At 40.2% G+C, this 23,397-nt stretch overlaps 4 protein-coding genes across 10 annotated transcripts; 2 read left to right on the forward strand and 2 right to left on the reverse strand.

The window, feature by feature from the left end:
- Positions 1 to 52: 52 nt before the first annotated feature.
- On the forward strand, positions 53 to 4,342 carry chmp2a (charged multivesicular body protein 2A). Of its 2 annotated transcripts, none has more exons than XM_071462483.1 (6): positions 53 to 194; positions 1,328 to 1,495; positions 1,596 to 1,775; positions 1,868 to 1,998; positions 2,829 to 2,890; positions 3,284 to 4,342. In XM_071462483.1, the coding sequence occupies exons 2-6, from the start codon at positions 1,328 to 1,330 to the stop codon at positions 3,403 to 3,405; spliced, it is 663 nt and encodes a 220-aa protein (XP_071318584.1). In that variant the 5' UTR covers positions 53 to 194; the 3' UTR covers positions 3,406 to 4,342. The 2 variants fall into 2 exon arrangements, with proteins under 2 accessions (XP_071318584.1, XP_071318585.1); XM_071462484.1 differs by having other exon boundaries at positions 131 to 271.
- Positions 4,343 to 5,218: 876 nt separating this feature from the next.
- On the reverse strand, positions 5,219 to 11,252 carry msl1b (MSL complex subunit 1b). Of its 3 annotated transcripts, none has more exons than XM_071462482.1 (9): positions 11,129 to 11,252; positions 9,891 to 10,604; positions 9,584 to 9,783; positions 9,129 to 9,448; positions 8,919 to 8,983; positions 8,764 to 8,831; positions 7,777 to 7,901; positions 7,570 to 7,642; positions 5,219 to 7,033 (listed from the first exon to the last, which is right to left on the reverse strand). In XM_071462482.1, the coding sequence occupies exons 2-9, from the start codon at positions 10,509 to 10,511 to the stop codon at positions 6,943 to 6,945; spliced, it is 1,563 nt and encodes a 520-aa protein (XP_071318583.1). In that variant the 5' UTR covers positions 10,512 to 10,604; positions 11,129 to 11,252; the 3' UTR covers positions 5,219 to 6,942. The 3 variants fall into 3 exon arrangements, with proteins under 3 accessions (XP_071318583.1, XP_071318581.1, XP_071318582.1); XM_071462480.1 differs by having other exon boundaries at positions 9,087 to 9,448; XM_071462481.1 differs by lacking the exon at positions 11,129 to 11,252 and adding an exon at positions 10,744 to 10,885 and having other exon boundaries at positions 6,817 to 7,033; positions 9,087 to 9,448.
- Positions 11,253 to 11,941: 689 nt separating this feature from the next.
- snf8 (SNF8 subunit of ESCRT-II) lies at positions 11,942 to 15,504 on the forward strand. The gene is made up of 8 exons (XM_071463100.1): positions 11,942 to 12,313; positions 12,425 to 12,475; positions 13,074 to 13,212; positions 13,338 to 13,442; positions 13,647 to 13,719; positions 13,862 to 14,003; positions 14,161 to 14,235; positions 14,990 to 15,504. Exons 1-8 carry the CDS (start codon positions 12,260 to 12,262, stop codon positions 15,125 to 15,127), a joined length of 777 nt encoding a protein of 258 aa, XP_071319201.1. The 5' UTR covers positions 11,942 to 12,259; the 3' UTR covers positions 15,128 to 15,504.
- Positions 15,505 to 15,510: 6 nt separating this feature from the next.
- Positions 15,511 to 23,395, reverse strand: calcoco2 (calcium binding and coiled-coil domain 2). Of its 4 annotated transcripts, none has more exons than XM_071463084.1 (15): positions 23,282 to 23,395; positions 22,614 to 22,797; positions 22,425 to 22,527; positions 21,265 to 21,425; positions 20,472 to 20,591; positions 20,222 to 20,347; positions 20,019 to 20,135; positions 19,829 to 19,938; positions 19,670 to 19,739; positions 19,183 to 19,350; positions 18,905 to 19,081; positions 18,586 to 18,702; positions 18,350 to 18,503; positions 17,692 to 17,714; positions 15,511 to 16,947 (listed from the first exon to the last, which is right to left on the reverse strand). In XM_071463084.1, exons 2-15 carry the CDS (start codon positions 22,782 to 22,784, stop codon positions 16,786 to 16,788), a joined length of 1,779 nt encoding a protein of 592 aa, XP_071319185.1. In that variant the 5' UTR covers positions 22,785 to 22,797; positions 23,282 to 23,395; the 3' UTR covers positions 15,511 to 16,785. The 4 variants fall into 4 exon arrangements, with proteins under 4 accessions (XP_071319185.1, XP_071319183.1, XP_071319184.1 ...); XM_071463082.1 differs by having other exon boundaries at positions 18,905 to 19,093; positions 23,282 to 23,394; XM_071463083.1 differs by having other exon boundaries at positions 15,511 to 16,950; positions 23,282 to 23,393.
- Positions 23,396 to 23,397: the final 2 nt, after the last annotated feature.

The raw sequence follows: 23,397 nt of genomic DNA on the forward strand, positions 1-23,397 counted from the left end.
ATGACGCAACGGAAAATAACAATCGGACGTCGATTTGTGCGTACGCGTTTACGTCATTTCCCGGATGTGAAACTATCGCAACACGGAAGAGTAGGAAAGAAAACAAATAATCGTTTAAATTTGTGTCGGATCGGAGTCGGAGAAGACGCCCTGAAACACCTTTTACCTCCTGGATTAAAGTCCTCTGGTACACGGTGAGATTAAGGCGCTGTGTGAGCTGTCTTCCTGACAGCTGGGCTCAGTCTGTGTTGGTGGAGTTGATGTGGAAGAGGTAGGAACAGATTTAAAGAGCAGGACAGTGAAGATAAAACACGGCTGAAAGGAGACTTAAGGCCTCCAGCCACATAAATAACTGCTGAGTAATATAGTCCAGGAAATAAGGTAAAGGCAGGTCTAACAGAGCTGAAGCTGTGTTAGAAACTGACTGTTCATTTTTCAGTGTTGGTTTCATTATTCCTTTGGACATTTAAGTTCACATTAATATCTTCTTCCACAATTTCACAACTGCACACTTTGAGTTTAATTAATTAATTAATGGAATATCAAAATAATACTGAACAATTAACTATTGTTGCCGTTTTTCAAGCCAAAAAAAGTGGGGAAAAAAAAATCTGCACATTCTCAACTACTCAAATGTGAGGATTTGCTGCTTATCTTTGTTACTGCTTTACAAAAACCTGAAAACAGTCTGTGTAATTTCCCACAGACCAAGATGACATCTTGAAATATCTGGAGATTGTCAGTTAACTGTCATGAATGTCAAAGAAAAGCTCTGAATCCTCATGTTTGAGAAGCAAGGACGACAAATATCTGGCATTTTTTGGTTTAAAAAAAACAACAACAAAAAAAAAAAAAACATGAATAATTTCTTTGTCGATTAACCAATTGATTAATCAACTGATCGCTGGTATAAATAGAAAAAATCATGTAATATAATTGGTAATGGGGATGGTCATTAGTTGTGTCCCTAAACCAATCATTTATTCTCAAGAAAATCAGAGACGATTGAAAAATGTCCATTGCATCATATTCCCCAAGCCCTTAATTACGTCTTCAAATTGCTAACAGTCCAAAACTTAGATATATTCAATTCATTATGATATAAAACAGTGAAAAGCAGCAAATCCTCATATTTCAGAAGCTTGGACCAGAGAATGTTTGACATATTTTCTTCATAAATTACTTTACATCTATTAATGATTTCCTGTCGATCGACTTATCAAATTGTCAGATGAGCCCCAGCGTAATTTTTCTCTCCTAGATTTTGTTCTTGTTTCTGACAGGACTTGTTTAGTTTGACTGTGCTGACATTTTGTTTTTCAACCAGATGGAGTTCCTGTTTGGGAAGAAAAAGACGCCAGAGGAGATGCTGAGGCAGAATCAGAGAGCGCTCAACCGAGCCATGAGAGAACTGGACCGAGAGCGAATGAAACTGGAGCAACAAGAGAAGAAGATCATCGCTGACATCAAGAAAATGGCCAAACAGGGACAAATGGTCAGATGAAGGAAAAGAACCTGTGTTTTATGAGGAGAGAATAATTTGTAAAGTGACGATTCTAACTTTGTGTTAATATTTGTCATTTTAATCTTTGTAGGACGCTGTCAAGATCATGGCCAAGGATTTGGTGCGCACAAGGCGCTATGTCAAGAAGTTCATCATGATGAAAGCAAACATCCAGGCCGTCAGTCTTAAGATACAGACACTCAAGTCCAACAACAGCATGGCACAGGCTATGAAAGGCGTCACCAAAGCCATGGCCACCATGAACAGACAGGTCTGTCAAATAATCACTGAAATACTCGATGCCATGGAAAAAAACAACGATCCTCCTGTGTTCACGATCGTGTATTTACTCCATTGTCACAGCTGAAGCTGCCTCAGATTCAGAAGATCATGATGGAGTTTGAACGACAGAGTGAGATCATGGACATGAAGGAAGAGATGATGAATGACGCCATCGATGATGCCATGGGGGATGAGGACGATGAGGAGGAGAGGTAAGGGACTGAGACTTGCAACAACAACAACAGTTATTTTTATTTTGTTATGTTCAAACCTTCCATTCTACATTTGTGTACAACTGCTTTAATAAATCATTTTTTATACTCTTTATCTAACAGTTAAGTATTGATTAAAATTATTACTTACATAAGGAATTAAACTAAATCATAATATCCATGTCTGTTACTGCTCACCCTTACATCCTTTAAACAAAAGACATATAATACATTACACATGAAATGGATGAATAAATAAGTAAATAAAAAGAAAAACAGGTGGATTTCACTTTGGAGAATCTTCACCTCTTTCTTCTTGTCCCGTCTTATTTTCTCTCTACATTCATATAACTGTGGAATCTCAGTTATATGATCTCATTGTATGAATTCCCAGTTAGTTTCAGTCAGTTTTTGGTTTTCTTCTTAAGGCCACCTCATAAACAAGTCTAAAAAGGTGTTTTTCCAATTGGTGAGAGAGTGACCGAGGTGTTATACCCAGGAGTAATTGCTCTGGCCTTAAGGAGAGCTTACATCCCTATATAATATCCATAATTTTCCTTCTTTTGGTCCAGCATCATTGTAGAACTGAGTAGGAGTAAAATAAGTGACGCCCTGCCACACCTTCCCCAACAACTTGAAACAACCTCCTTTTCTTGAATAACAGGTTTTTTTTAAAGAAAGGCAGTGGATCTTTCCAGGAGAACTATCTCCAACAACGTGGCTGGTTAAGGCTCTGGTTTTTCTGACCTCTCAACCCATCCCCCACAATCTGATATAACTAACCCAATATATGTTTTGTGTTCACTTTAATACATTTGTGTCTCGTGCAGTGACGCCATCGTGTCCCAAGTGCTGGACGAGCTGGGTCTGAATCTGTCCGATGAACTGTCAAGTAAGGAAAATCCAACACTTCAATCACATTAATGAAAATTCTACCTGTGTAGGGTTCACGAACTATCTCTGGGAGAGTCCGGTCAGCGGCCTGGAGGGAGCACATTAACCATCTGACTCGAGCTGAGCTGTTACAGCCTTAACATGAATTATCAGTCGTTTGTAACCGGAGAAAACGACAGTCAGTGTCGGCGAGAAATGAGAAATGATTTCAACATTTGTTTATGTCAGGTCTTAACCGGATCCCAAATGGAACTGACTATCAGAGTCACTAGATCTGCAACGATTAGTTGATAAATCGATCAAGAAAATGAATCAGCAGCTGTTTTGATAATCATTGTAGTCAATTCTGGGATTTTGCAGTTGTCATAACCGCCGTGTGTTTTCACTTCAGATCTCCCGACCCCTGGAGGAAACTTGTCCGTGGCTGCGGGGAAGAAAGCCGAGCCCCAGGCCGCCCTGGCTGACGCAGATGCTGATCTGGAGGAGCGGCTGAACAACCTCCGGAGAGACTGAACACTCAGTAACTGACAGACAGGGTTTGTCAATACAGATACAACCATACTCGAATCTCTGTGTTTAGATTCTATTGAAAGTGCAGCACTGGCTGTTTGAGCAAGCGGCCTGTGTCATAAGGGTGTATGGCCTTCTGTTTGAGGTGTTTTCTTTTTATGCGTGTATCATGTATTTTATCCAAAAAAAAAAAAAAAACCCTGCGGGGGTCATTATTCTTCATAGGTCTAGAAAACTCATGTCTCATTCAGGACATTGGTAAATGATGCAAATTCTCTAAGAGTAAAAAATTATTTCACAGTGTGTGTAAATACTAATTCCTCAAGGCATGATGTTTTCACAATTTAATTAACACTAATTACAAAATGTTTAAATCCCAAATGGAAGTTGGTAATATTACACAGGTGGATATTTTATATGGGAGACACATGCAAATTCAGCACTTTTTGTACATCAGGCTGGTTTGGTGTTCTTTGTATTATTATTAGTATAATCATAGAAAATACAGTTTTATCCCTGATAAAAGCTTTTGATTATGTTTATTTGTGGCAGTTGACAGATGCCAGGGTCGGACTGAAGATGGTGTACAAAAAGTGTATTATCGCCACATCTTTTCTGTCTCACTTCACTGAAAGGACGGTTTATTTTACACAAATATATAAAGGATAAAGGAAAAAGAATGAAAGTGTGTAGAGCTGACTCTTCACCAGTGGAAAAGCACTCCTGGTCCTGTTAACTCTCTGTCTGTGGTGTTTTCGAGGTCAGCAGGATTTTCACCAAAATGTTAATAAGGAGTCAGCAGTGTTTATTTTTCAGAAAGTGTCCTGTTTTGTTTTTTTTTCTTTGTTTTTTTTTTTTTTTTGGCTTTTTCTTTATTCAATAAACATTTTTTCGAGATTAAACTCAACAGTTTTTCTTATTAAAGAAATTTTGCACATGGCTTCAGTTCACTCATCAATAGTTTGTTTTCTGTGGCTGTATTTAAAATTACAAAAACAATATTGGAATATGATGGCAGGGGGAGACATTACTGTGCAAAATAGAGGACATATTATAAATACTTAAAATTATGAGAACTAAAAAAAAGAAATAAGACATTAGATATAAAGGAAATGATAAATTTGGTTTACAACACCATATAATGTAGTTGTAAGCAGATTGACGATAACTGTAACTGCTGCATAAACAGATAATGATAATATGGTAAAACACTTGTAATGAAATAAAATATTTTTCATTGGAGAAATTTTAATTGCTGAAAAATACTGTACATTAATAAATGTTTTTATACTTCTCATAAATGTTAAACAGGGGGATTTAAGGTGTTGCCATCAGGGATTTCCGTAAGAATTTTAATTATTGTTCATGAAAACAGAGGATGATGGTTTGTTCCAACTGAAATTTGACTGGAGTTTTTTTCTGAAAATAAAGTGTAACCAAAAATAACATTTTCACAGTTGGTTTGAGGGGATAAAGAGGAAATAAATAATCTTGTTTCAGGAATTTCTCAATGTAACTGCAGAACATCTTCAGTACAAACGTCACAGAATGCAAAAAAATGTTTGTTCAGTAACTATTAATTAAAGCTGTCAAATGAATGTGGTGCAGTAAAAATTCCTCTGAATTGTAGTGGAGGTATAAAGTAGCATGAAGTACATAAAGTAGCATGAAGTACAAGTATCTCAAATCTGTACTTAAGTACAGAACTTCTACTGAGGCTCATTCCACCACATCTTTTTAGACCATTAAATATTGATATTGGCCTAAAAAAATATTCCCATTCTATCAAAAACTTAGACGACAACTCATCAGCATATCATAGACAAGTTAATTTTATTCCAAAAAAATTTAACTTTCAAAACTGTCAATTTGTCAACATACAATCATAGAACAATATTGAATGTACTCAACACTTCCAACATTAAATAATAAAAAAATAACAGCCATGTTTTATGTACATTTGTTTCTGAAAGCTATGTACACAACTAAAAAAAAAAAAAATCAACTCTGTATTTCCAGACTCTGCCTACACGTACGCCTGGCAGTAGAAGTACTGGAGCTGCAGAAAGCCATTGCATCATATGTAAAACAGGTTGAGCAAACGCAGCGAGGAGGAAAACACGGGCAGAAAATCAAACACTGCGATTGTGACTGAGATTAAGTCAGAGCGGGAGAGGTTAACTGGCAGCATGTTAAAGAGCATACTGGTGAACATCGCTATAACTACAGCTAGAAAGCTTATTTAGCATCTAAAGTGGTCCCTGTGGATGTCAGCTAACATCCTCAAAGGGACCAATGCATACACATAACTTGCCTAATATTTACTGGATGTAAGCGTATTGTAAAGATTGGAAACACAAGATCAAAACTGTACTTTGTTATTATCAGTTCAGCCTTATGATGAGGCTGTTCAGGCTGAACGCAGCAACTCCCACCGAACAGAGCAGCCAATAGAATCATGCTTTCAAGAACAGTATTTTGTAGTTTTTGTAGCCCAATGAGCAGAGATTAATTATTATTCTCCATTCTGGGGTTAAGCCATGCTACCATCTTTTTTTTGACACAGCTAAATAGAGTCCATGCAACTGACATAAAAGAATAAAAAAAAAAAGAACTAATTAGAAACAAAACCAGGAACAGATCACTGGGTTTCATGTCAAGTTTACCACCAGTCTAATTTTCCGTGCCTTTGTTTTCATGAAGCAGAACAGAAAAGAACAGAACAATCATTTGGTTGCTTTTCATACATTGGATTGGTTCAAGAGCTGTAATTTTTTTAATACATGAAATCATGCTGAGTGTGGCTCAAAACTCCAGATATCACACAAAACATTGATAAAATCTTACTTGAAGTCGTGTGCGAACAACAATATAGGCAATACACAGCACGATACAGTCAGATTTGGACTTTTTTTCCACTTAGGCAGGGAGAATGAGTGTGGTAGGACTACCCAGAGCAAGAGGTTGTAGCTGTGTTGCTCATGATCAACAGTTCAAGCTCTACTTTTCAGTCTAAATGGCAACCGACACATGGATGCTCAGAAGATTAGAGTCCCCAGACTATGCATAAAAACTGACAGAGACTCCATTTCTGTTTAATAAAATCAGCTTTGGATGGCACAGCTCTGACTAAATGCATCTCAATCATGTTACAGAACATGCATATAACTGATGGTACATTTATTATAATAGAAACTGATGTGTAATCTTCACCGGCTGCGAACAGGGGGACTGTAATCTTGCAGCATCAAGAACTTTAGTCTTCCTTTCAGTGGTGTAAATGAGACTGAAAATATCAAGGACACCCAATGGCGCAGCTGTCTCCCATCGTTCTCCAATACTCTGCAAGAGATCAGCTGGTCTGTGATGATGTGTTGAGGCTGGAGAGTCGTTTCCTCTCCCACAGACTGAAAGCAACAACGGTTATACATGGCGACTGGTGACTTGTCTCCCCCCCCCCCCACTACAGACAAGACTAATGAGGCGTTCTATAATCTGGGCGTGGAGTGGCGTCTCTCCGCCGTTCGTGCCACGAGGGTCTCACTTCCGACAGGTCCGGTGAGGTGTGTGTTTTTTGGGCACCTCGATGCGACACCGGCTCCGGTCGTCCAGCCAAGGCAGCTCAAAGTTCCTGGAGAAAAAAAATAAACATTTTCTTTTTAAAAATAAAACTATACAGACTTAATGACCCTGAGCCATACTCTGTGTTAACTGTGGAGTAGCTAAGAACAGAGACAACATCGTTTTGAGGATTTTAACTGTCAGATTAAACAATGATGAAAACCTTTGTTAGGTGCAGCCATACGAATGAACAGGTGCTGTGCAGGCTTCCTAAGACACTTGTTTGTTGTTGTTTTCACTTTTAATCTATCGCCCGCCTGTTTCTCAAACTTTTTAATCCTAAATGATCTTTTGTGGTTATTTTATAGTCTGAATGGCAAAAATGAACCAAACAACCTCAGTGACATGCAGCTGCTCTCATCTGCTGCCCTCCTCTTGTTCCCTGATTCAATTTTTAATCACTTTGCGACCACTTTGAAAGCTCAGTAAAGGACATCCTGCAGTGCAGAATCACCACAGTAATTTGATAATGCCTTTAATATCGTTATGCCTCATTAGCCTGCACTTATCACACAGTAAATGTGACATACAGCAGCTCCAACTTACTGTTGTGCGAGTTTGGGCAACGGCCGGCCGAATGCAACCACAGGCAGGAAGGGAGTGATCACTATAGTTTCAACTGGAAGATATTAAAAGAATAAAGGTCAAATCGCTGGAATCCATTAAAAAAAACAAAAAAAAAAAAAAACATCTGTGTTGTAATATTACACCCAGTTTTATTCGTGTCTTCGATATTTAAAAATGCAGACGTACCATCTTCAGTGTCAGGGTAGAAGGACGAAAGCTCCGGCTCCGTCTCCTGCACGACTTTCTTCCTGTTCATGCGCTGCTGCAAACGCTGAAACATGCGCTGCTCTCTGATTCGCTGAATGTCCCATCTGAAAGCACAGGAGATGAGTAATGAGGAAAGATAAAGTGGGAAACCATAGTACCCACCCATAGATCTAGTAAATCATACGTTTGCCTTATTGCCGGATTAAATATTGATTCATGTGAAGCATAAAGACTTCACAGGAGAAGGCTGCACACTGCACTGTTCCACAAACAAATCAGTCATTGACTATGGACTAAAAAAATAACTTGAATCTATCTTGAATATATAGTATAGTAAATATTAAGGGCAAAGTAAAAAGTTTTTTTGACAATTTCAAATCCTCTGAATGACAAGTGAATAATGCGCAACAGCAAAGTGAAATCTGTTTGTGAGAAAAACTAGAGCCTGACGGTGCTTTAGCCTCCTGTCACTGACGTAGCAGGATCGGCATCTGTGTAGATAACAAGAAATTGTAGCAGACGTGTGTTTTGAGAGGGAATTCTTGTTTTTGGCTATTTTAAGTATTAAACAAAATGTACTTAATGTTTGGATTACTGGCTTGCTGCACTAAAACTGCTTAATTATTACAGTGCAGTGCAGTTTAACATAGATTAGATGTTACAGTTTATCTGGGTTTCATTTGTCTTAAATATATTTTTCTTGCATCGTTATTGAGATGATGATTAATTTTCCAATTACATTTACTGTCTAATTTTTACTGGTAATATTTTTGACAGCTATGAAATGTCCTGCTCAGTACACTCCTTGGTCACAGCTCTGATGTTTGATTATGTTACTTGTTTAACTTGGCTGATACATTATTATCTGATTTTTTAACTCTAGTGTTCAGTATCAGTCCGGTTCTTCAGTTTTGACTAGAGATGTGTTCAAATGTCAAATGAAACGATTAAAGTCGGTGATGGTACCTTTTCCTCCTCTTCTCATCCAACTCGAGCTTCGAGTGGCGTTTCAAAAACACATTGTCGTCCAGCGGCTTGTTGGGAAAACAAATTCACAAGTTATTCATGAGTTGAAATCTTTTTTTCAAGCTCTAGAGATTTTCTATTCAGGTGCGTCTCACCTCAGCGGAGTTGATGGAGTCATCGTCATCCAAGGGCTCAATGTAATTTTCTCTCCAGGATGGAACTAATTGGTAGCAAAAGATAGAGAGAGGAAGTCAATCATGGATATTGTGTTCAGTACATTTGAAGGATAAAGTGATTAAAGATGGGATATAGGTTAGGCTTACAAACAATCAGCATATCATGTACTACATGAGGAGTCCACTCACTGGCCACCTCTTCCTCCTTTTTAGGGGAAGTCTCACGCAGAGGGGACAGAGGAGGTTGGTTCCAACAACAGAGATACATCTCTGTGGTAGACATGAAGGGCAGATCTTCCATCTGGCAGCTCAGCTCAGGCTCCTCTTTGCACGGAAGCAAAATGTCCCTTTCTGCCCCAGACCTCAGAGGAACTGTCTTCTCTGGGGTTTCCTTACTGCGCAGCTCTCTTTGATTGGGGGAGCCAGGCTGAATCTCGGGTTTCTGGGGGCTAAGCTTGGCACTTTTGCCCCGCGACTTCTGGACTTTTGCATCTCCGAAGCAAGATTTCCTGAGTGTGGAAAGAAAATAATTAAGAACTGAATTGTGTGGCAGACTGTAACTGCAACTTTGATGACTGTGGCTTGATTTAACACCACATGGCACATAAGCAGAATCAAGTGCTTCCTGCCATTTTTCATTTTACCTCTTTTGACCTTTACCACCTCGACTAAAGGGGAGGGGAGTGGCCTGGTTGGGCTGTGGACTGTCCTCCATATCCAGATCCCACATGTCCTCTTTGTCGGGGGTCCATGGCTCCAGGGGCTGGAAAAGGCGCTTGTCCCGTGGTGGGTCCTTCCTCGTGAGTTGCAGGCGACGCTCCATGCGCTCGATACGTGCAAGCAGCTGCAAAAGAAAAAGTCGTGGGCAAACAAATATATAACTTTAAATCCATTATATCAACTAATTATATAATCAGACTAAATTGTGCTAAAAAAAGTATTTTGACGTACCGTTTCCTTATCTGCTTTGAGCTCATCTATCTCCTTGTCCTTGGACTGCAGCTGTTGTTGCTGTTGTTCGATGAGGTCCAGTTGCAGGAGGAGGATCTGTCGGAGGCAGTTGGCCTGTGTGTGGGGATTGGCAGGGGTCTTCCTGACGTTCCTCCACTTGCCCTCAGAGGAGAGTTCAATGGATGCGGTGCCCAAGACTCCAGGGACAACCCCCTTCGCACTGTCATCAGCACCAGCATCCTTAGGGTTATTGTTCACAGCCATCTGAGGGTTATCCATGTTGTCAACAGAGAGGGGTTTACCTTTCACCGGGGTTCCCTCACCCCCCATTGGTCTGACAGGGGACAATACCCCCAATGTTTTAGTGTCTCCTTGAACTACTTCTGCAACTGTGGCAGCGAGGGCAACTTTGCTTGTCATGTAATTCTGGTCTAAGACCTTTGATTTGTTCGGGATCTGGCCCCCCTGCACGTCTTGAACATCTATAACAAAGTCGCAGGACTCCCTCTTCAGGCTGACAGGACTCACGGTGGCGGCCCCAATGTGCGTTTTGTCAAAGTCGATGGTGTCAGTGTTCTGCTTGGATCCCGTCTTCGGAAACAGCGTGGACCTCAGGGTCATGGCGAACACAGACACTTTTCATCCTGCAACGCCTCGGCGATGCAATGCAACCACAGCTACGTGGTTCCCATGTGAACCCCCGCAGCTAGTATCCTGCAAAACAAAGAAAAATAAAGAAGGTGTCGTGTTATTGTGGTCGGCTGTTAAACCGGGAACACTCTGGCTTCGAGCTGAGAGCAAAACACATGCACCAGTTGTTGTAGTACTTAGAAACTGTAGCAGCAGCACAGACCTGATCCATCTTTTTCCTAAAATCGTCCACCGGGTTTGAAATTCAAGCTAGGCTACTTTAGCGCTGCAGTACAAAGACACGGGGGCTTTTTCTGACCAACTACCCGGGGGAGGAGGAGTGAGCCGGAGCTGTGAGTCGGTGAGAGGGCTTCACACAAGGACTCGGGAGTGGCTGTGTAGGACACAGGCAGCAGCCATCTCCTCCATTTTGGGTCTCGCAAAATCATGAAAAACAATAACAGCTAGCTAGCAGGCTAACGCTAGCCGGCTAGTTTCACCAACGAAATGCGGCTCCAGAGCGAAGCAGCTAAAACGACCGCGTGGCTACACACGTAATTTACACAGACTGGTTTTCACCAACATGCACTGATGTGCTCTGAGCTTACCTCGACTATAATCCAAGTCCACCTGCAAGTGACTTCATGTTCCCTCCTCAAGACTTGTTTTAAAGCGCCCACTACTGCGCATGCGTAATTCGTTGGCTGGCCATTTCTTGTGTTTTGAAGGTTTCGATGAGGAGAGGAGCAGCAGAGGGAGACAGAGCTCTGTAATACAGCCTCTACTACAACTTTATTATAAAGTCTCCCTGTGCCCTCAGAACAGCCTCATTTCTGTGCAGTATGATATTTCAAACATTTCTTTTAGGTTCTGCTTCATCATTTCTCCATGTCAGTCAGCTGCACAGTCATGCTGCATGAATCTCCTGCTCTACCACATGATAAACGGGTTCTGCAGGATTCAGGTCTGGTGTCTGGAGAGGCCCCTGACGCTCACTGATCTCCAGGCTGTGGCATTCAAGGGATATGGGGGCATTAAGAGGCCCAAAGTGTGCCATGAAAACATTCCCCACACAATTACACCAGCACCAGCAGCAGCAGCCTGAACTGCTGGGCCCATGGATTCATGCTGGTGAGACCAGATTCTGACCCCACCATCTGCTGCCTCGGCGGAAATCTAGATTAACCAGACCAGGCCATGTTTTTCCAGTCTTCAGCTGTCCAATTTGGATTACCTAAATTACACTAAATAAAGATAATAAATAAATAACATTAAAAAATAAATAAATAAATAAATAAAAAAATTAAAAATAAATAAATAAAAATACAATAAAACTGAATTAAATGTGCCTGTTGTATGTACCAGGTATGACGCTATCTCCTCCATGACGCCAGGGGGCGGTATAAAACAAACCCGTGACGTCACTGCCCAGCAGGAAGTTGTTCGTTTCCTGCAACTCAAAATGGAAACACAAGTACTGAATTAGCTTTAAATGTCCCGAAATATTAATGAAAAGAGGCATTTTTTTTGGCCTTTCTCGAGTTTAATAGAGTCGCGGAGTTTCACTGTGATCTGTAATGTTGTCGGAGAAGTGCGTGTCACTAAAATCACAAACATCCTCGCAGCTAGCTTAGTTTTAACGCTAACGCTAAAGTTTTGCTTCATCTGCGTTATTTGGCGATAAACACACATTTAGTTTAGATTTTACTTGTGAATTTTGTGACCGGACAGCTGCCAAAATGCACCGGAGAGGTGTTGGAGCCGGAGCTATTGCCAAAAAGAAGCTGGCAGAGGTAAAGCTGTTCCTGGACATGAGAGTTTTCACATTAGCTTAGTTCATAAAAAACAACAACAAAAAGAATTTACACTATCTTACGTGTGATTTTCTTTCTTTCTCTATTCAGGCCAAATATAAGGAGAGAGGAAATGTTCTCGCAGAGGACCAAATTGTCCAGGTGAGTCAACAGAAAACACATTTCCTAAGACTTTTATATTAAATAGCTCACTTGTTTATTCACTGTTGATAAAAATATTGTAGACATTTCTTTGTTTACTTGCTTGAATAAACTTTAATCTCAATCAAAACATGGTTTTGCGTGAATTTGCACATATTAAAAAAAAGCTGGGCAGCATCTAATGATTAATCTGCTGAATATTTTCCAAATTATTTTATAAGTTTTTGGTCTATAAACCATCAGAAAACAGAGAAAAATGTCTGTCGCATTTTCTGAGAGGCCAAGGTGAAATCAATAAATGTCCTGTTTTGTCTAACTAACAGTCCAAAAAACTCAAAATATTAATTTCTTTAATGAAAGACCAAGAAAAGCAGCAATTCTCTTTCTTGATGACTATTTAATCATTACAGTTCTAAACAAAATATCAATCAATAATTGTATAAAATTTGTCTGACTGTTCGCTAAAAATCATTAATAAATAAAAAACAACAATGTTGTTGATGTTAGCTGCCATATATTTATCGTGTGGTTGTGTAAACATGGGTCTATTCTGCATTGTTGATGAAATCGTTGACCAGATTGTTTGTTTTTCTGCCAGATGTCCAAGCAGTTGGAGACCTTCAAATCAAACCTGGAGGAGTTTGCCAGCAAACACAAACAGGAAATCCGAAAGAACCCACAGTTCAGGGTCCAGTTTCAGGAAATGTGTGCCACCATCGGAGTTGACCCACTTGCCTGTGAGAATCATTCATTATATAATCTGTAAAAACTACCAAGAGCCTGGGACAAGTCTGTTTAAATCATATTTCGCATGGTCATAGGTTCTAAAGTCGAACATAATAATTTCCTCTTTTTTCCACAGCTGGCAAAGGTTTCTGGTCTGAGATGCTTGGAGTTGGTGACTTTTATTATGAGCTTGGTGTGCAGATCATTGAAGTGTGCCTGGCCCTGAAACACAGAAATGGAGGTCTGTAATTTGTCAATTACAATGAATGACTGTTATAGTATTTGAGTATTGACAATCATAATGAACTGTGCTTAGATCTTATCTCCATCGCTGATAGTTATATTATATTAGCAACGTTCAGTGCATGTCAGCACAGTAAATTGCAATAAATGAAGTCATGAACACCAGCTGTTTTCTGGCTGTGAAATCACTCTTCTCTTTTAGGGCTTATTACTTTGGATGAGCTCCACCAGAGAGTACTGAAAGGAAGAGGTAAATACGCTCAGGATGTGAGTCAGTAAGTATCACTTATAGAATATTTACAATAGTTTTCTATGCTTCCTTATTATTGATCTAAGCATCTTATTTGGATAATTAAATTCCCATGTGTCTGGTCTGAGTTTTATATTTATTAAAATGATGAAATATGTTCCTCCCAGAGACGACTTGGTGAGAGCCATAAAGAAACTGAAGGTGATGGGGAATGGTTTTGGGATGATTCCTGTCGGAGGTTCGTACTTGGTGCAGTCAGTCCCAGCAGAGCTCAACATGGATCACACTGTAGTTCTTCAGCTGGCCGAGGTGAGACACGGTTCCTGGGTCAACCTTTTCAAAGATTTCTGAACCCGGGCCTTTAATTTTCTATGTTTTTTGGTGTAAAAGAAAAGTGTATGTTTTTCCAAGAAGCTTGTAGCTGTTAGAGACACTGTCATGTCTGTTTGTTTTTGCTCCTTTGTAGAAAAAGGGATACGTCACAGTGAGTGAGATCAAGGACAGCCTGAAGTGGGAGAAGGAACGGGCTTGTCACGTCCTGGTAAGTGCACATCAGTTCATTTTAGTTATGAGTGTCTGACTGTTGCTCCTTCTGCTCTGAGGCACAGTGACTACAGGTTTTGAGACATCTTTAAAAAGATTCAGTTTCAGTTTTTCAGCTCAAAGTTGAAACATCAATCCTGTAACAAAAACTGTAACTGCTGACAGCTTCAGTAGTGAGGAAGCTCGTTGTCTCATCATGGGCAAGAGTTGATTTTATCCAAAAAATGAAATGAATTACTCAATTTTATTGATTAAATCCGTCCATTTATTCACTTATCTTGATTCAGGTCACATTGATTGATTGTCAGTTAATCAATTAGCTGTTTAGATAATTAATAGATAATTTTTTAAGCAAAAATGCCAAATATTCTCTGGTTTCAGCTTCATAAATGAGAGGATTTGCTGCTTTTCTTTGTCGTATATGACAGTAAATTGAATACATTTGGTTTTTGGTCTGTTGGTGGGACAAAAGAAAAAATTTAAAACATCAGAATGAGCAGTGAGAAATTGTGAAATACTGTTTTTAACACATTATAGAATAAATAATACAAATTTTTGTAATGTACAGAAAAATGTGATATAAATATTTCAAATCCTTTCACACTTTGGATGATATAATTGAGAAAGAGGTGTTAATTTTCCTTCCACGTGGTGTTAAAGAAGTCTTAGAAAGGCTTAAAGTTTGTGAACCCTGTAGGAAAATCCCTTACACTCATGTATCCAGAAAAAAACCCTTACTCTCGTATTTCCAGGATCACCTGCTGAAAGAAGGCCTGGCCTGGTTGGACTCCCAAGCAGCCGGAGAAGCGCAGTACTGGCTGCCTGCTCTCTTCTCTGAGCTCACGTCCCGTGATGTCACACCAGAGGAAGCCAATCAGATGACACCTTAAGAAAAAAAAAAAAAAGCTGCTGACAGTTTTAGAGACATGTTGGTAAACAAAATGTGCCTGGTGGGAAGGAGCATGTGACGGAGCTGGCTCGCTCACTGGAGCTGACAGGGAGGGTGAACTCCCTCTGAGGTCATTTTCTGGACACGAGGGGGGAAAACGTCCCTCAGCAACCTCTATGCAACGAGTGCGCTTGTTATTACAGAGATGCTGAAAGCAGCTTGTTTTCCATTACACTGCAAATGAAATTCAGTGTAAGATCTTCTCTCGTCTTGTAATCATGGTTGACGGGTGGGTTACGATCGTTCTCGATACACAGAACATTTAACTGTCTTATTTTTCATGTACAAACATAAACTTTAAAAGAAAAGATGACAACAGCTGCATTGTTCCATTTGATTTTTTTATTTTATCACCAGGACCATTTACATACACTGAACAGCTGATCCGACCATTGACATGAATTCACTTGTTACATTACTCACTCTCTTCAACGTTAACAACCCATTCTGTCACATACATTTTAAAAACAGATTAAATAGACACTTGAATCAGTAGATCTGATTACAGTAGATAAGACTGTCCTCTGGGAGATTATAAGTGCAAAGCTATACTGTGAGTAAATAGTTGTGGTTAATCTATCAGGTGCTATGCTTGATTTTAAATCATAATTTCATCTACTTAAAGGACCACAAGCATGTTTTTTGCCCATTTACTACAAATAATTTTTCAAAGCCTTTAAATTTTATTATGTTTTTTTTAACCCTCTAAGACGGGGGTCATTAATTTCAGTGCTATAGCAGAACCAGCTTTCATACATGTGAAACCTGTTTAACTTGATGCCAAATCTTGATTATCATACCTACTTCTTCTGTATTCTTAATTAATGTGTCAAACATAGGTACTATTTATTCATTGATCAGATAGTTCCTGATTGAAATAAGAATTTTTACAATTTAACACAAAACAAAAGGAGGAATTGGGCTCTACTGGTGTTCAGACATTTTTTTTTTTAACGTCTTTTGTTGTATTTTTTTGTATCAATACAGAAACTGGCACTAGATTCAAATGTTACCCCACACAGTTTCATGATAATTGACTGCAGACCTCTTAAAACAATCTGCACTTTAAAATAAATTACCGTGCAATGGCAAGATGACATTTGACCACAACACTCGAGGACGCGATGTTCACTGTGATGGATTATATAACTCAGGCAGGTTTCAGTTCTCTGTCAGTGGGGTAGCATTTCACAGTTCACTTTAAAATTGCTCCTGAAATTTAGTATTGCACTGTTGATTTGAAAAGGAATTGTCAAAATTAAAGAGGCAGATGTTGAGATACAAAACAAAAAATCCCCACTCCAGTGTATAACAGAAATTCATCCAGCCTTAACTTGTTTTCTCAGACTTCACAAAACTCCTCCAGAGCCTCAAAAGAAATGATTACACCTGTTCCCCAGGCAGGGACCTCTCCCCTTGACTAGTAAAATAATATGTAAAGCTGGTGGAGCGCTTCTTTTAAAGTGAAGTGTAATTTGTAGTAAATTAATATAAACATGCAAAACCATCGCTGTACTCCTTTTAAATAGAGACCACCCAACTTGTAGGACTTGTAATGTCACATCACATTCGACCACACTTTTGGCCCCCGTGCACATCTCACACCTCGTGGCTGTAGACGTGATCTTCAAACACAGACTGCTCCATGTTGTCGCAGATCATCGTGCAGAACGGACACACTCGGTGACTCTGCTCGTGCTGCTCCAGTTCGTTTCGGGTGATGCCAGGGAAGCTCTCCTGGCAGTGACGACACACCAGCGCCTGCTGCGGACAGAAATAGACAAGGCATATTACAAGTGGTAACAAAATAGGGAGCGGATTATGTTTTCAGTCCTGTTCAAAAATAAACAGTAAACATCCGAGTCTCTCTCAGCTGCTCCCCCTTCCCCTTTCCCCCCTCTTCTTCATGCCAATAATGATGGAAATGCTATAATATTCTTTAATATAATGATCAGTGGTTGCATTTTTCCATAATAGTCACTTTAAAGTGACCACATGTATGTTCAGAAAGGCCAAACTGAGACAGACTGTACGTTCTATAAAAAAAAACAAAAAAAACAATATCTTTAAATCTATTGGAATAATTTTAAGCAGACAACAACAACTTCATATATTTATCATGTGTAATTCTATAAATAGGTATGAAATAATAGGGAATTGAGAAAAAAAATTCTGCTGTTGGTAGACAAGGTACGTCAGAAATCATATGATAAAGAGAATTTAGTACCAGACTGCAAATAAATCAATTCCAGATTTATTAGTGTTTAAATGTATTATATTATCTCCATCAGACAGAAAACAGAGATACGTTCAGCTGTTTCTGAACTGCAGTCATCGAGGATCTACTCCACCCAGACGGGAGTAAGAGAATCCAAACAGATGATCCAGCTATGACTCAACAACATGTTTTGATGAGGAATCATATGAGTGATGGGACAGGTGAGGTTGCTGCCTCTTACTGTCCTGACACTGGACTAAATGCTCTGCAGATAATATTTGACTCACCTCTTCCTCTTGTTCTGCAATCTCTGCAAAGAGAGAGAAATCTGTTAATGCCAGATAATTAAAACAATCAGTGTATGTTCATATTTTATTCTAGGGCTCCAACTAATGATTGTTTTCATTATTGATTTTGCAAATTTTCAAATTCGTGAAGCTGAAACCAGAGAATATTCAGCTTTTATGCTTTGAAAAATCAAATATTAGAGTATTTTTAGATTAATTTTCTGTCAATCAACTAATTGTTTCAGCTCTATTTATGACAGACAATATACTGTGTTGTCTGAAATATATCGTCGATAGACAAAACACTGCTTTACGGCTTCAGGTGACTGCTGACCTGAACGATTTGTTATAGCACTGGATGATACAGTGACTCGGTATCGGAAAGTGACGAGACAGGCCGACCGGGCCGGAGCTAGTTGGTTAGCATGCTCACTTGAGTAGAAGAAAAGAAATAGAAGAACAGAAATAGAAGCAACAGAGACAGCTCTTGCCGAGTACGGGGACGAAGTTTGATGGTGAACTCACATCGTTTCCTCTTGACTGGTCAAGTACAGCTGCTAATGCTAATGCTAGCTATGTCACAGTAGCAAAACTTATACGTAGCTGACAAATGTTCCCACCTTTACATGTGAGTGTTCATATCAGAGACGTTTCTCACCTATGGGCTCGTACAGGTCGTCGGACTGATCCGGTGTGTCCTGCTGGGGCCACTGGCTGAGTGAAGCGTCCTCAGCCGGCGAGTTGGTGTCGGGCTGCATGTGCGGCGAGTCGGCGCAAACCCTGCGCAGGCCTTCGATGTCACGTCTGAGAGTCTGACAGAATAGCAAAAAATCACCAGGTGATCATTTGATTCTGAACATGTGCTGAGTAAAGAGGGTGTCTGTGTAAATTTACCTCGTTTTCTCTGATGAGGTCTTCGTTCTCACGTTTCACAAGCCTCATCATGTGCTCCTTCTCCTCTATAATACCCTCTTTCTCTGAGATCCCCTCCAGGGCCTCTCTGAATTGCATCTGATAAATTGTGCAGGAAAACGAGTTATTATTTCAACACATTTAGGGAAAATCTGACTGTGTGGCCATATTTATAGATTATATGGCCAAAAGTATGCGGACACCTGGATGTTGTATTGTTGCACGTGTGAGGCCCATGTTGAACTTCTCTTAGTCCCACTTGTCCACATACTATTGGCCGCAGAGTATACCCAGACTTTACCTCATATTTGCCACTTCTTTGTTGCTCCTGATCGCTTTTCTTGCACACCTCCTCCAGCTGCTTCCTGATGTCTGTGGCCTCGCGCTCCAGATACTCTGCTCGCCTCTTGGCATTTCTGGACTCCTCCTTCTCAGCCGCCAGTTTCACCTGCGTGTCCTGTAGCTGGCTGGCAAGAGTCTGACAGCGCACCTGAAGAGGACACATCATTAAGCTCTGCTGCCTTTTCTGATTCACAAATTGACTGTTTGTTTGAGAGAATATCAGCCTCTTGTTTCCACCTGGAGGTCATCGTGTGGAAAGTCCTGTGGTGTCTCCTGCTGTGACAGACTCCGACGTAACTCCTGGTTCTCTCTCCGCACTTCGTCCATGCTGTGTGCGACACCTTGCAGCCTTTGCAGATCTGCAGAGAGCTTCTCGTTCTCTTTCTTGCTGCTCTTAAGATCAACCTGCCAAAGGTAAAACACGTGAACACGTGAATATGATCTGTCCCTCTATGTGGGTTAGAGTCTGTTACTGGTCATTATTCATCTCTTCACAGTCATTTTGAGTCTCTGTGGCTCTTTTGTGTCTCTTGGTGTGTGTTTGCATCTATTTCTGCGTATTCTATGTCTTTTAACTGAGGTCTGTGACTTTTAATATTAACAGTCACTTCTGCAGGCCACAGGCAGACTGCTGCATTATTGTTTTATCTCTCTTTTCATGAGTTTTGTTAACAACAAGAAAACGCAGAGTATCTGATTGTTTAAAGCTACGGAGCAGAGTTACCTCTAGAATCTGGATGCTGTCGTTCATTTTGACCAGTTCCCGTTCTCCTTCTCTGAGTTTGGAATTTAGCCTAAAAACACAGAAAAACATTATGCAGCAGGTTCTAAAAGTTCCCGTTTATATGAATGATAAAAATAGAAAAGTGCAGACTCGACTCACTTGGAAATCTCCTCACTCTGAGCATCAACCCTCTCTTTGAGCTCCTTGCGCTCCTCCTTCAGCTGGTTGATCTTCATCACAGCTCGGTCGTATTTCTCCTGAGCGTGCGTCTGGAGAAATGTAAGAGGAGGAAGTGACTGACAGAAGATTTTCTCAAAGGCTTTAAAAACAGGGTTAAAATGATCTTTACCTCATTTTGACATGATGCTCCTTCAAAACTCAGGCTCTCACTCAGTTGTCTCTGCTTCTCTGTTTCGCTCTGTTGCTGTATCTCCAGCTGCTTTGTCGCCTGGACCAACAGCTCCTCCTGGTACCAACATTTTCTTTCAGTTAGGTTTTCACGCTCATACTGAAGTTAAGAGTTTAGATTTCACATGTGGACTGAAAACAAACCTTTAAGTTGTCCATTTCCCGAAGCTGCTCCTGTAAGATGCTTTTTAAGTTCCCATTTTCCTCCTTGACTTGATCCAGCTCTCTGACCACCTGACTCCTTTCTTTCTCTTTCTGCTCATTCTGCCCCTGAACAAATCAATGACACTGCATCAAATATCAAAGTTCAATTCCTATTTACCTATTTTCTCTATTGCACAATGAGCAAATGTGTTCACTGTCTCTCTCTCTCTCTCACACACACACTGTTCACCTTCAGGATGGCAGCCTCATCTCGTTCCTTCTGTAAAGCTTTTTTTAAGCTTTCATTTTCCCCCCTCATCTGATCCAGCTCTTTCTGCAGTTCAGCTTTCTCACGTATGCTCTGCTCGACCTGCTCCGGGGGTCAACACAGTTCATTACGTCAATACAAAGATTTATTTACTTTCGAGAGACAGAAAGTTGCTTTTATCAGTGGTGGGAAGATGCACACATTTAACCATGAATAAGTAGCAGCACCGAAGTGTAGAAACACATTAAAATCCTGCTTTCAAAGTAAAAGCACACATTTACTTTCACCAAAATTTAATTTATGTACTTATTCTGCAGAGTAGCCAACTTCAGAATAATGTAAATCATATAACTGGATTATAACCATAATGCATTAATGTGCTCATCATCATCATCACATTTTAATTACTTACTTTTTAATACTGCTGTATATCTTGTTAACCCCCCCCCCCAAAAAAAAATCAACAAATCTGCATCTTATATTAACCTATAATAAAACATCATAATTTATTTGTTGTTTTATATTTTGTATTATTAATTAATTAATCTAAATTAATTAAGTTAGAAGTTATCAAATAAATAAAGTGGAGTAAAAAATTTAACATTTGCCTATGAATTGTAGTAAAGGTATAAAGTAGCAGAACTGGAAAGTAGCTCTAAAGGTGAATCAATCTTTACTTAATCCTGGGTATTTCCAGTCATTTATTCCCCAGTTGTTTACACGACAGACACAAGACGCAGTCACTGGGTTTTGCTCGTGACGCTGCGTCTCATACCTGTGTGGTAATAATGAGGAAGTCGTCCTCCGGGCTGCTCTCCATGCTTTGCTCCTCTGGGGCTTTGAAGCAGAAGGGAGTGCTGGCTCCTCGCACTTGGCCGGAGCTGTCAACGTAGCAGAACTGGTAGAACTCGATCTCGTCTTTCGGCAGGTAGTATTCTGACAGGAAAATTCATTTATCAATAGTTTAGTCTATGAAATGTCAGAAAACTGTGAAAAAAAGTGTCTCAAATTGCTTGTTTTGTCCAACCGACAGTCTTAATCTCAGATATTCAAAGTCCTTACACTGAAGAAGCTGGAGTGGGAGTTTTCCTTGATAAATGATTAATTGATTCAAAATTGTTGCAGATTAACTTTATCTCTACTGATCAAATAACCCTTCCACCACTGCTATTCATGCTTGTGAAAAGTGTCTGAGCACCCAGCATTTCTACCCAAATCCAAAGCCACACTCCCATTGGAAAACTGGAAAATATAAGCAGTGAATGTGTTGACCTGAAATGTCTAATTAAATTAAAACACTAATTAAGAGTTTATTCAGGTCGTAGACTTTTCTCACTGTGAGCATCAATGTGTTCTTGCCTGTACTGTGTTTTACTGGACTTACTGAATTTTATCAATCACAGCCTAAGTCCTGTTCAAATTTAAACTCTTCAGATTTCATTTTAAAACACGACAGGAGGGACGACAGGTTGCACTAAAATACAATAACCAGTCATTTCCCCTTTTGCTAAATGTCCCAGCCTCCTTCAAAGTTCAGACTCTTTGACTTGTCGTAACAGAAACAAACACAGGTTAACGATGACTCCATCCTGCTTAAATGTCATTTTTAATATCTATTATTTACATCTGTGCTTTTAATGTTTGCTCTTAAATACACAGTTGTACTGAAAACCTGTTGGAAAGCTCTAAGAAAAGACAAACTCTTATCAGAAGAGATCTTCTTCGTCTGCCAAACCTAGACAGAAAACAAAACCTGACTCTGTAGTTTGCACAGAGGCTTTGGCAGATCAGTGTGAGCAGATCAGATTTATGCCCAAACTGTTTACACATAAGAAGACCACAGTGTTCAGTCTGTTCTGACGGTGGACTCTGAGTGTACATAACAAACATGGCCAAATATTTCCTACCTGCAGTGAAAGCAAAACTATTCCTTACCCTTAAAAACAGCTTGCATAGTCACTGACCCTTGTCCCACCACATCCTGACATGGCTCCGCCCACACAAAGGTGTGATAGTCCTTCGTTGTGCTCCATCCCACCTGCACAGGAAAAGTTAGAAACACATCTAGGGTGAGATTTTTTTAATCCACCACACACAAAAACAAATTAAACATATTCTCCCCACCTTAAAGATGCCCACCCAGTCCCTGCTGTTGGGCTGGTAGGCCGCCGTGTGGCTGTAGCGGCAGGTGACGGGGGTAGAAGGTGGATATGAGTGAGGGATGTCCATGAAGAGCACCTGGGAGTAGGTGCATGGGGCCGAGGGGTCAGCCGCGGCCTCTGGGGGCTTCTCCATGCTGGGCTCCAGGCTGATGAGGAAACAACATGTGGAGTCTGACTGAAGACAGCAGCTGGTACACGCCGTGCTGTGCTATGAGCTCAACACCTCTGTTTCCACTGGCTTCCTCCTTCCTGTTGTTGGTCAGGGGTTTTTTTTTGTTTTGCTTTGCTTTTGCGCACTTGATTTTTTCTCTCTCCCCTGTTTCCAAACTGATTACACGTAAATAATGTGGTTAAAAACACTTCCCCACCACTGAAAAGACTCACCCTGTATCGTAAAACTCCCCCCTTCACCCGGGAATGAGATCTAACCTACTATAAAAAACTTTTAAAGGCAGTTAGTCGAAAGAATAACATGAAAATAAAGAAACCGAAAGTAATCTGTTCCAAAAAAGATCGCAAACGAATGACCCTACATATAGTTTACTGTGAAACACAGTCACATCTTCAGCACAGCCCTTCCTACAAATCCGACATGATGGGCAAATATTGCAGTAAAAACATTAAACTTACATATTTGCTTTGACTTGTGGCAGCACCGAGGTCCTCCGTCAGCTGCGCCCTCCTGAACCTGCCTCTGCGGTGCCTTCAGGTGCTCCTCGGATATTTGCCCCTCCGTGGTCATAAAT

This window comes from Trachinotus anak, unplaced genomic scaffold (assembly GCF_046630095.1).
Source record: "Trachinotus anak isolate AG129_WGS33_773 ecotype Australia unplaced genomic scaffold, CSIRO_AGI_Tana_v1 ptg000025l, whole genome shotgun sequence".
NCBI lineage: Eukaryota > Metazoa > Chordata > Actinopteri > Carangiformes > Carangidae > Trachinotus > Trachinotus anak.

Excerpts from the sequence above, each read along its gene's own strand:
- chmp2a (XM_071462483.1), top strand. The coding sequence starts at position 1,328 with ATGGAGTTCCTGTTTGGGAAGAAAAAGACGCCAGAGGAGATGCTGAGG. Across the intron at positions 1,496-1,595 it reads TGGCCAAACAGGGACAAATG|GACGCTGTCAAGATCATGGC; the intron begins GTCAGATGAAGG and ends TAATCTTTGTAG. Across the intron at positions 1,776-1,867 it reads TGGCCACCATGAACAGACAG|CTGAAGCTGCCTCAGATTCA; the intron begins GTCTGTCAAATA and ends CCATTGTCACAG.
- msl1b (XM_071462480.1), bottom strand. The coding sequence starts at position 10,511 with ATGACCCTGAGGTCCACGCTGTTTCCGAAGACGGGATCCAAGCAGAAC. Across the intron at positions 7,902-8,763 it reads GATGAGAAGAGGAGGAAAAG|ATGGGACATTCAGCGAATCA; the intron begins GTACCATCACCG and ends CTGTGCTTTCAG. Across the intron at positions 7,643-7,776 it reads CTACCCTGACACTGAAGATG|TTGAAACTATAGTGATCACT; the intron begins GTACGTCTGCAT and ends AATATCTTCCAG.
- snf8 (XM_071463100.1), top strand. The coding sequence starts at position 12,260 with ATGCACCGGAGAGGTGTTGGAGCCGGAGCTATTGCCAAAAAGAAGCTG. Across the intron at positions 13,443-13,646 it reads CCTGAAACACAGAAATGGAG|GGCTTATTACTTTGGATGAG; the intron begins GTCTGTAATTTG and ends CTTCTCTTTTAG. Across the intron at positions 14,004-14,160 it reads TAGTTCTTCAGCTGGCCGAG|AAAAAGGGATACGTCACAGT; the intron begins GTGAGACACGGT and ends GCTCCTTTGTAG.
- calcoco2 (XM_071463081.1), bottom strand. The coding sequence starts at position 22,784 with ATGGAGAAGCCCCCAGAGGCCGCGGCTGACCCCTCGGCCCCATGCACC. Across the intron at positions 20,136-20,221 it reads GGGAAATGGACAACTTAAAG|GAGGAGCTGTTGGTCCAGGC; the intron begins GTTTGTTTTCAG and ends TGTTGGTACCAG. Across the intron at positions 16,951-17,691 it reads TTGCAGAACAAGAGGAAGAG|CAGGCGCTGGTGTGTCGTCA; the intron begins GTGAGTCAAATA and ends TTCTGTCCGCAG.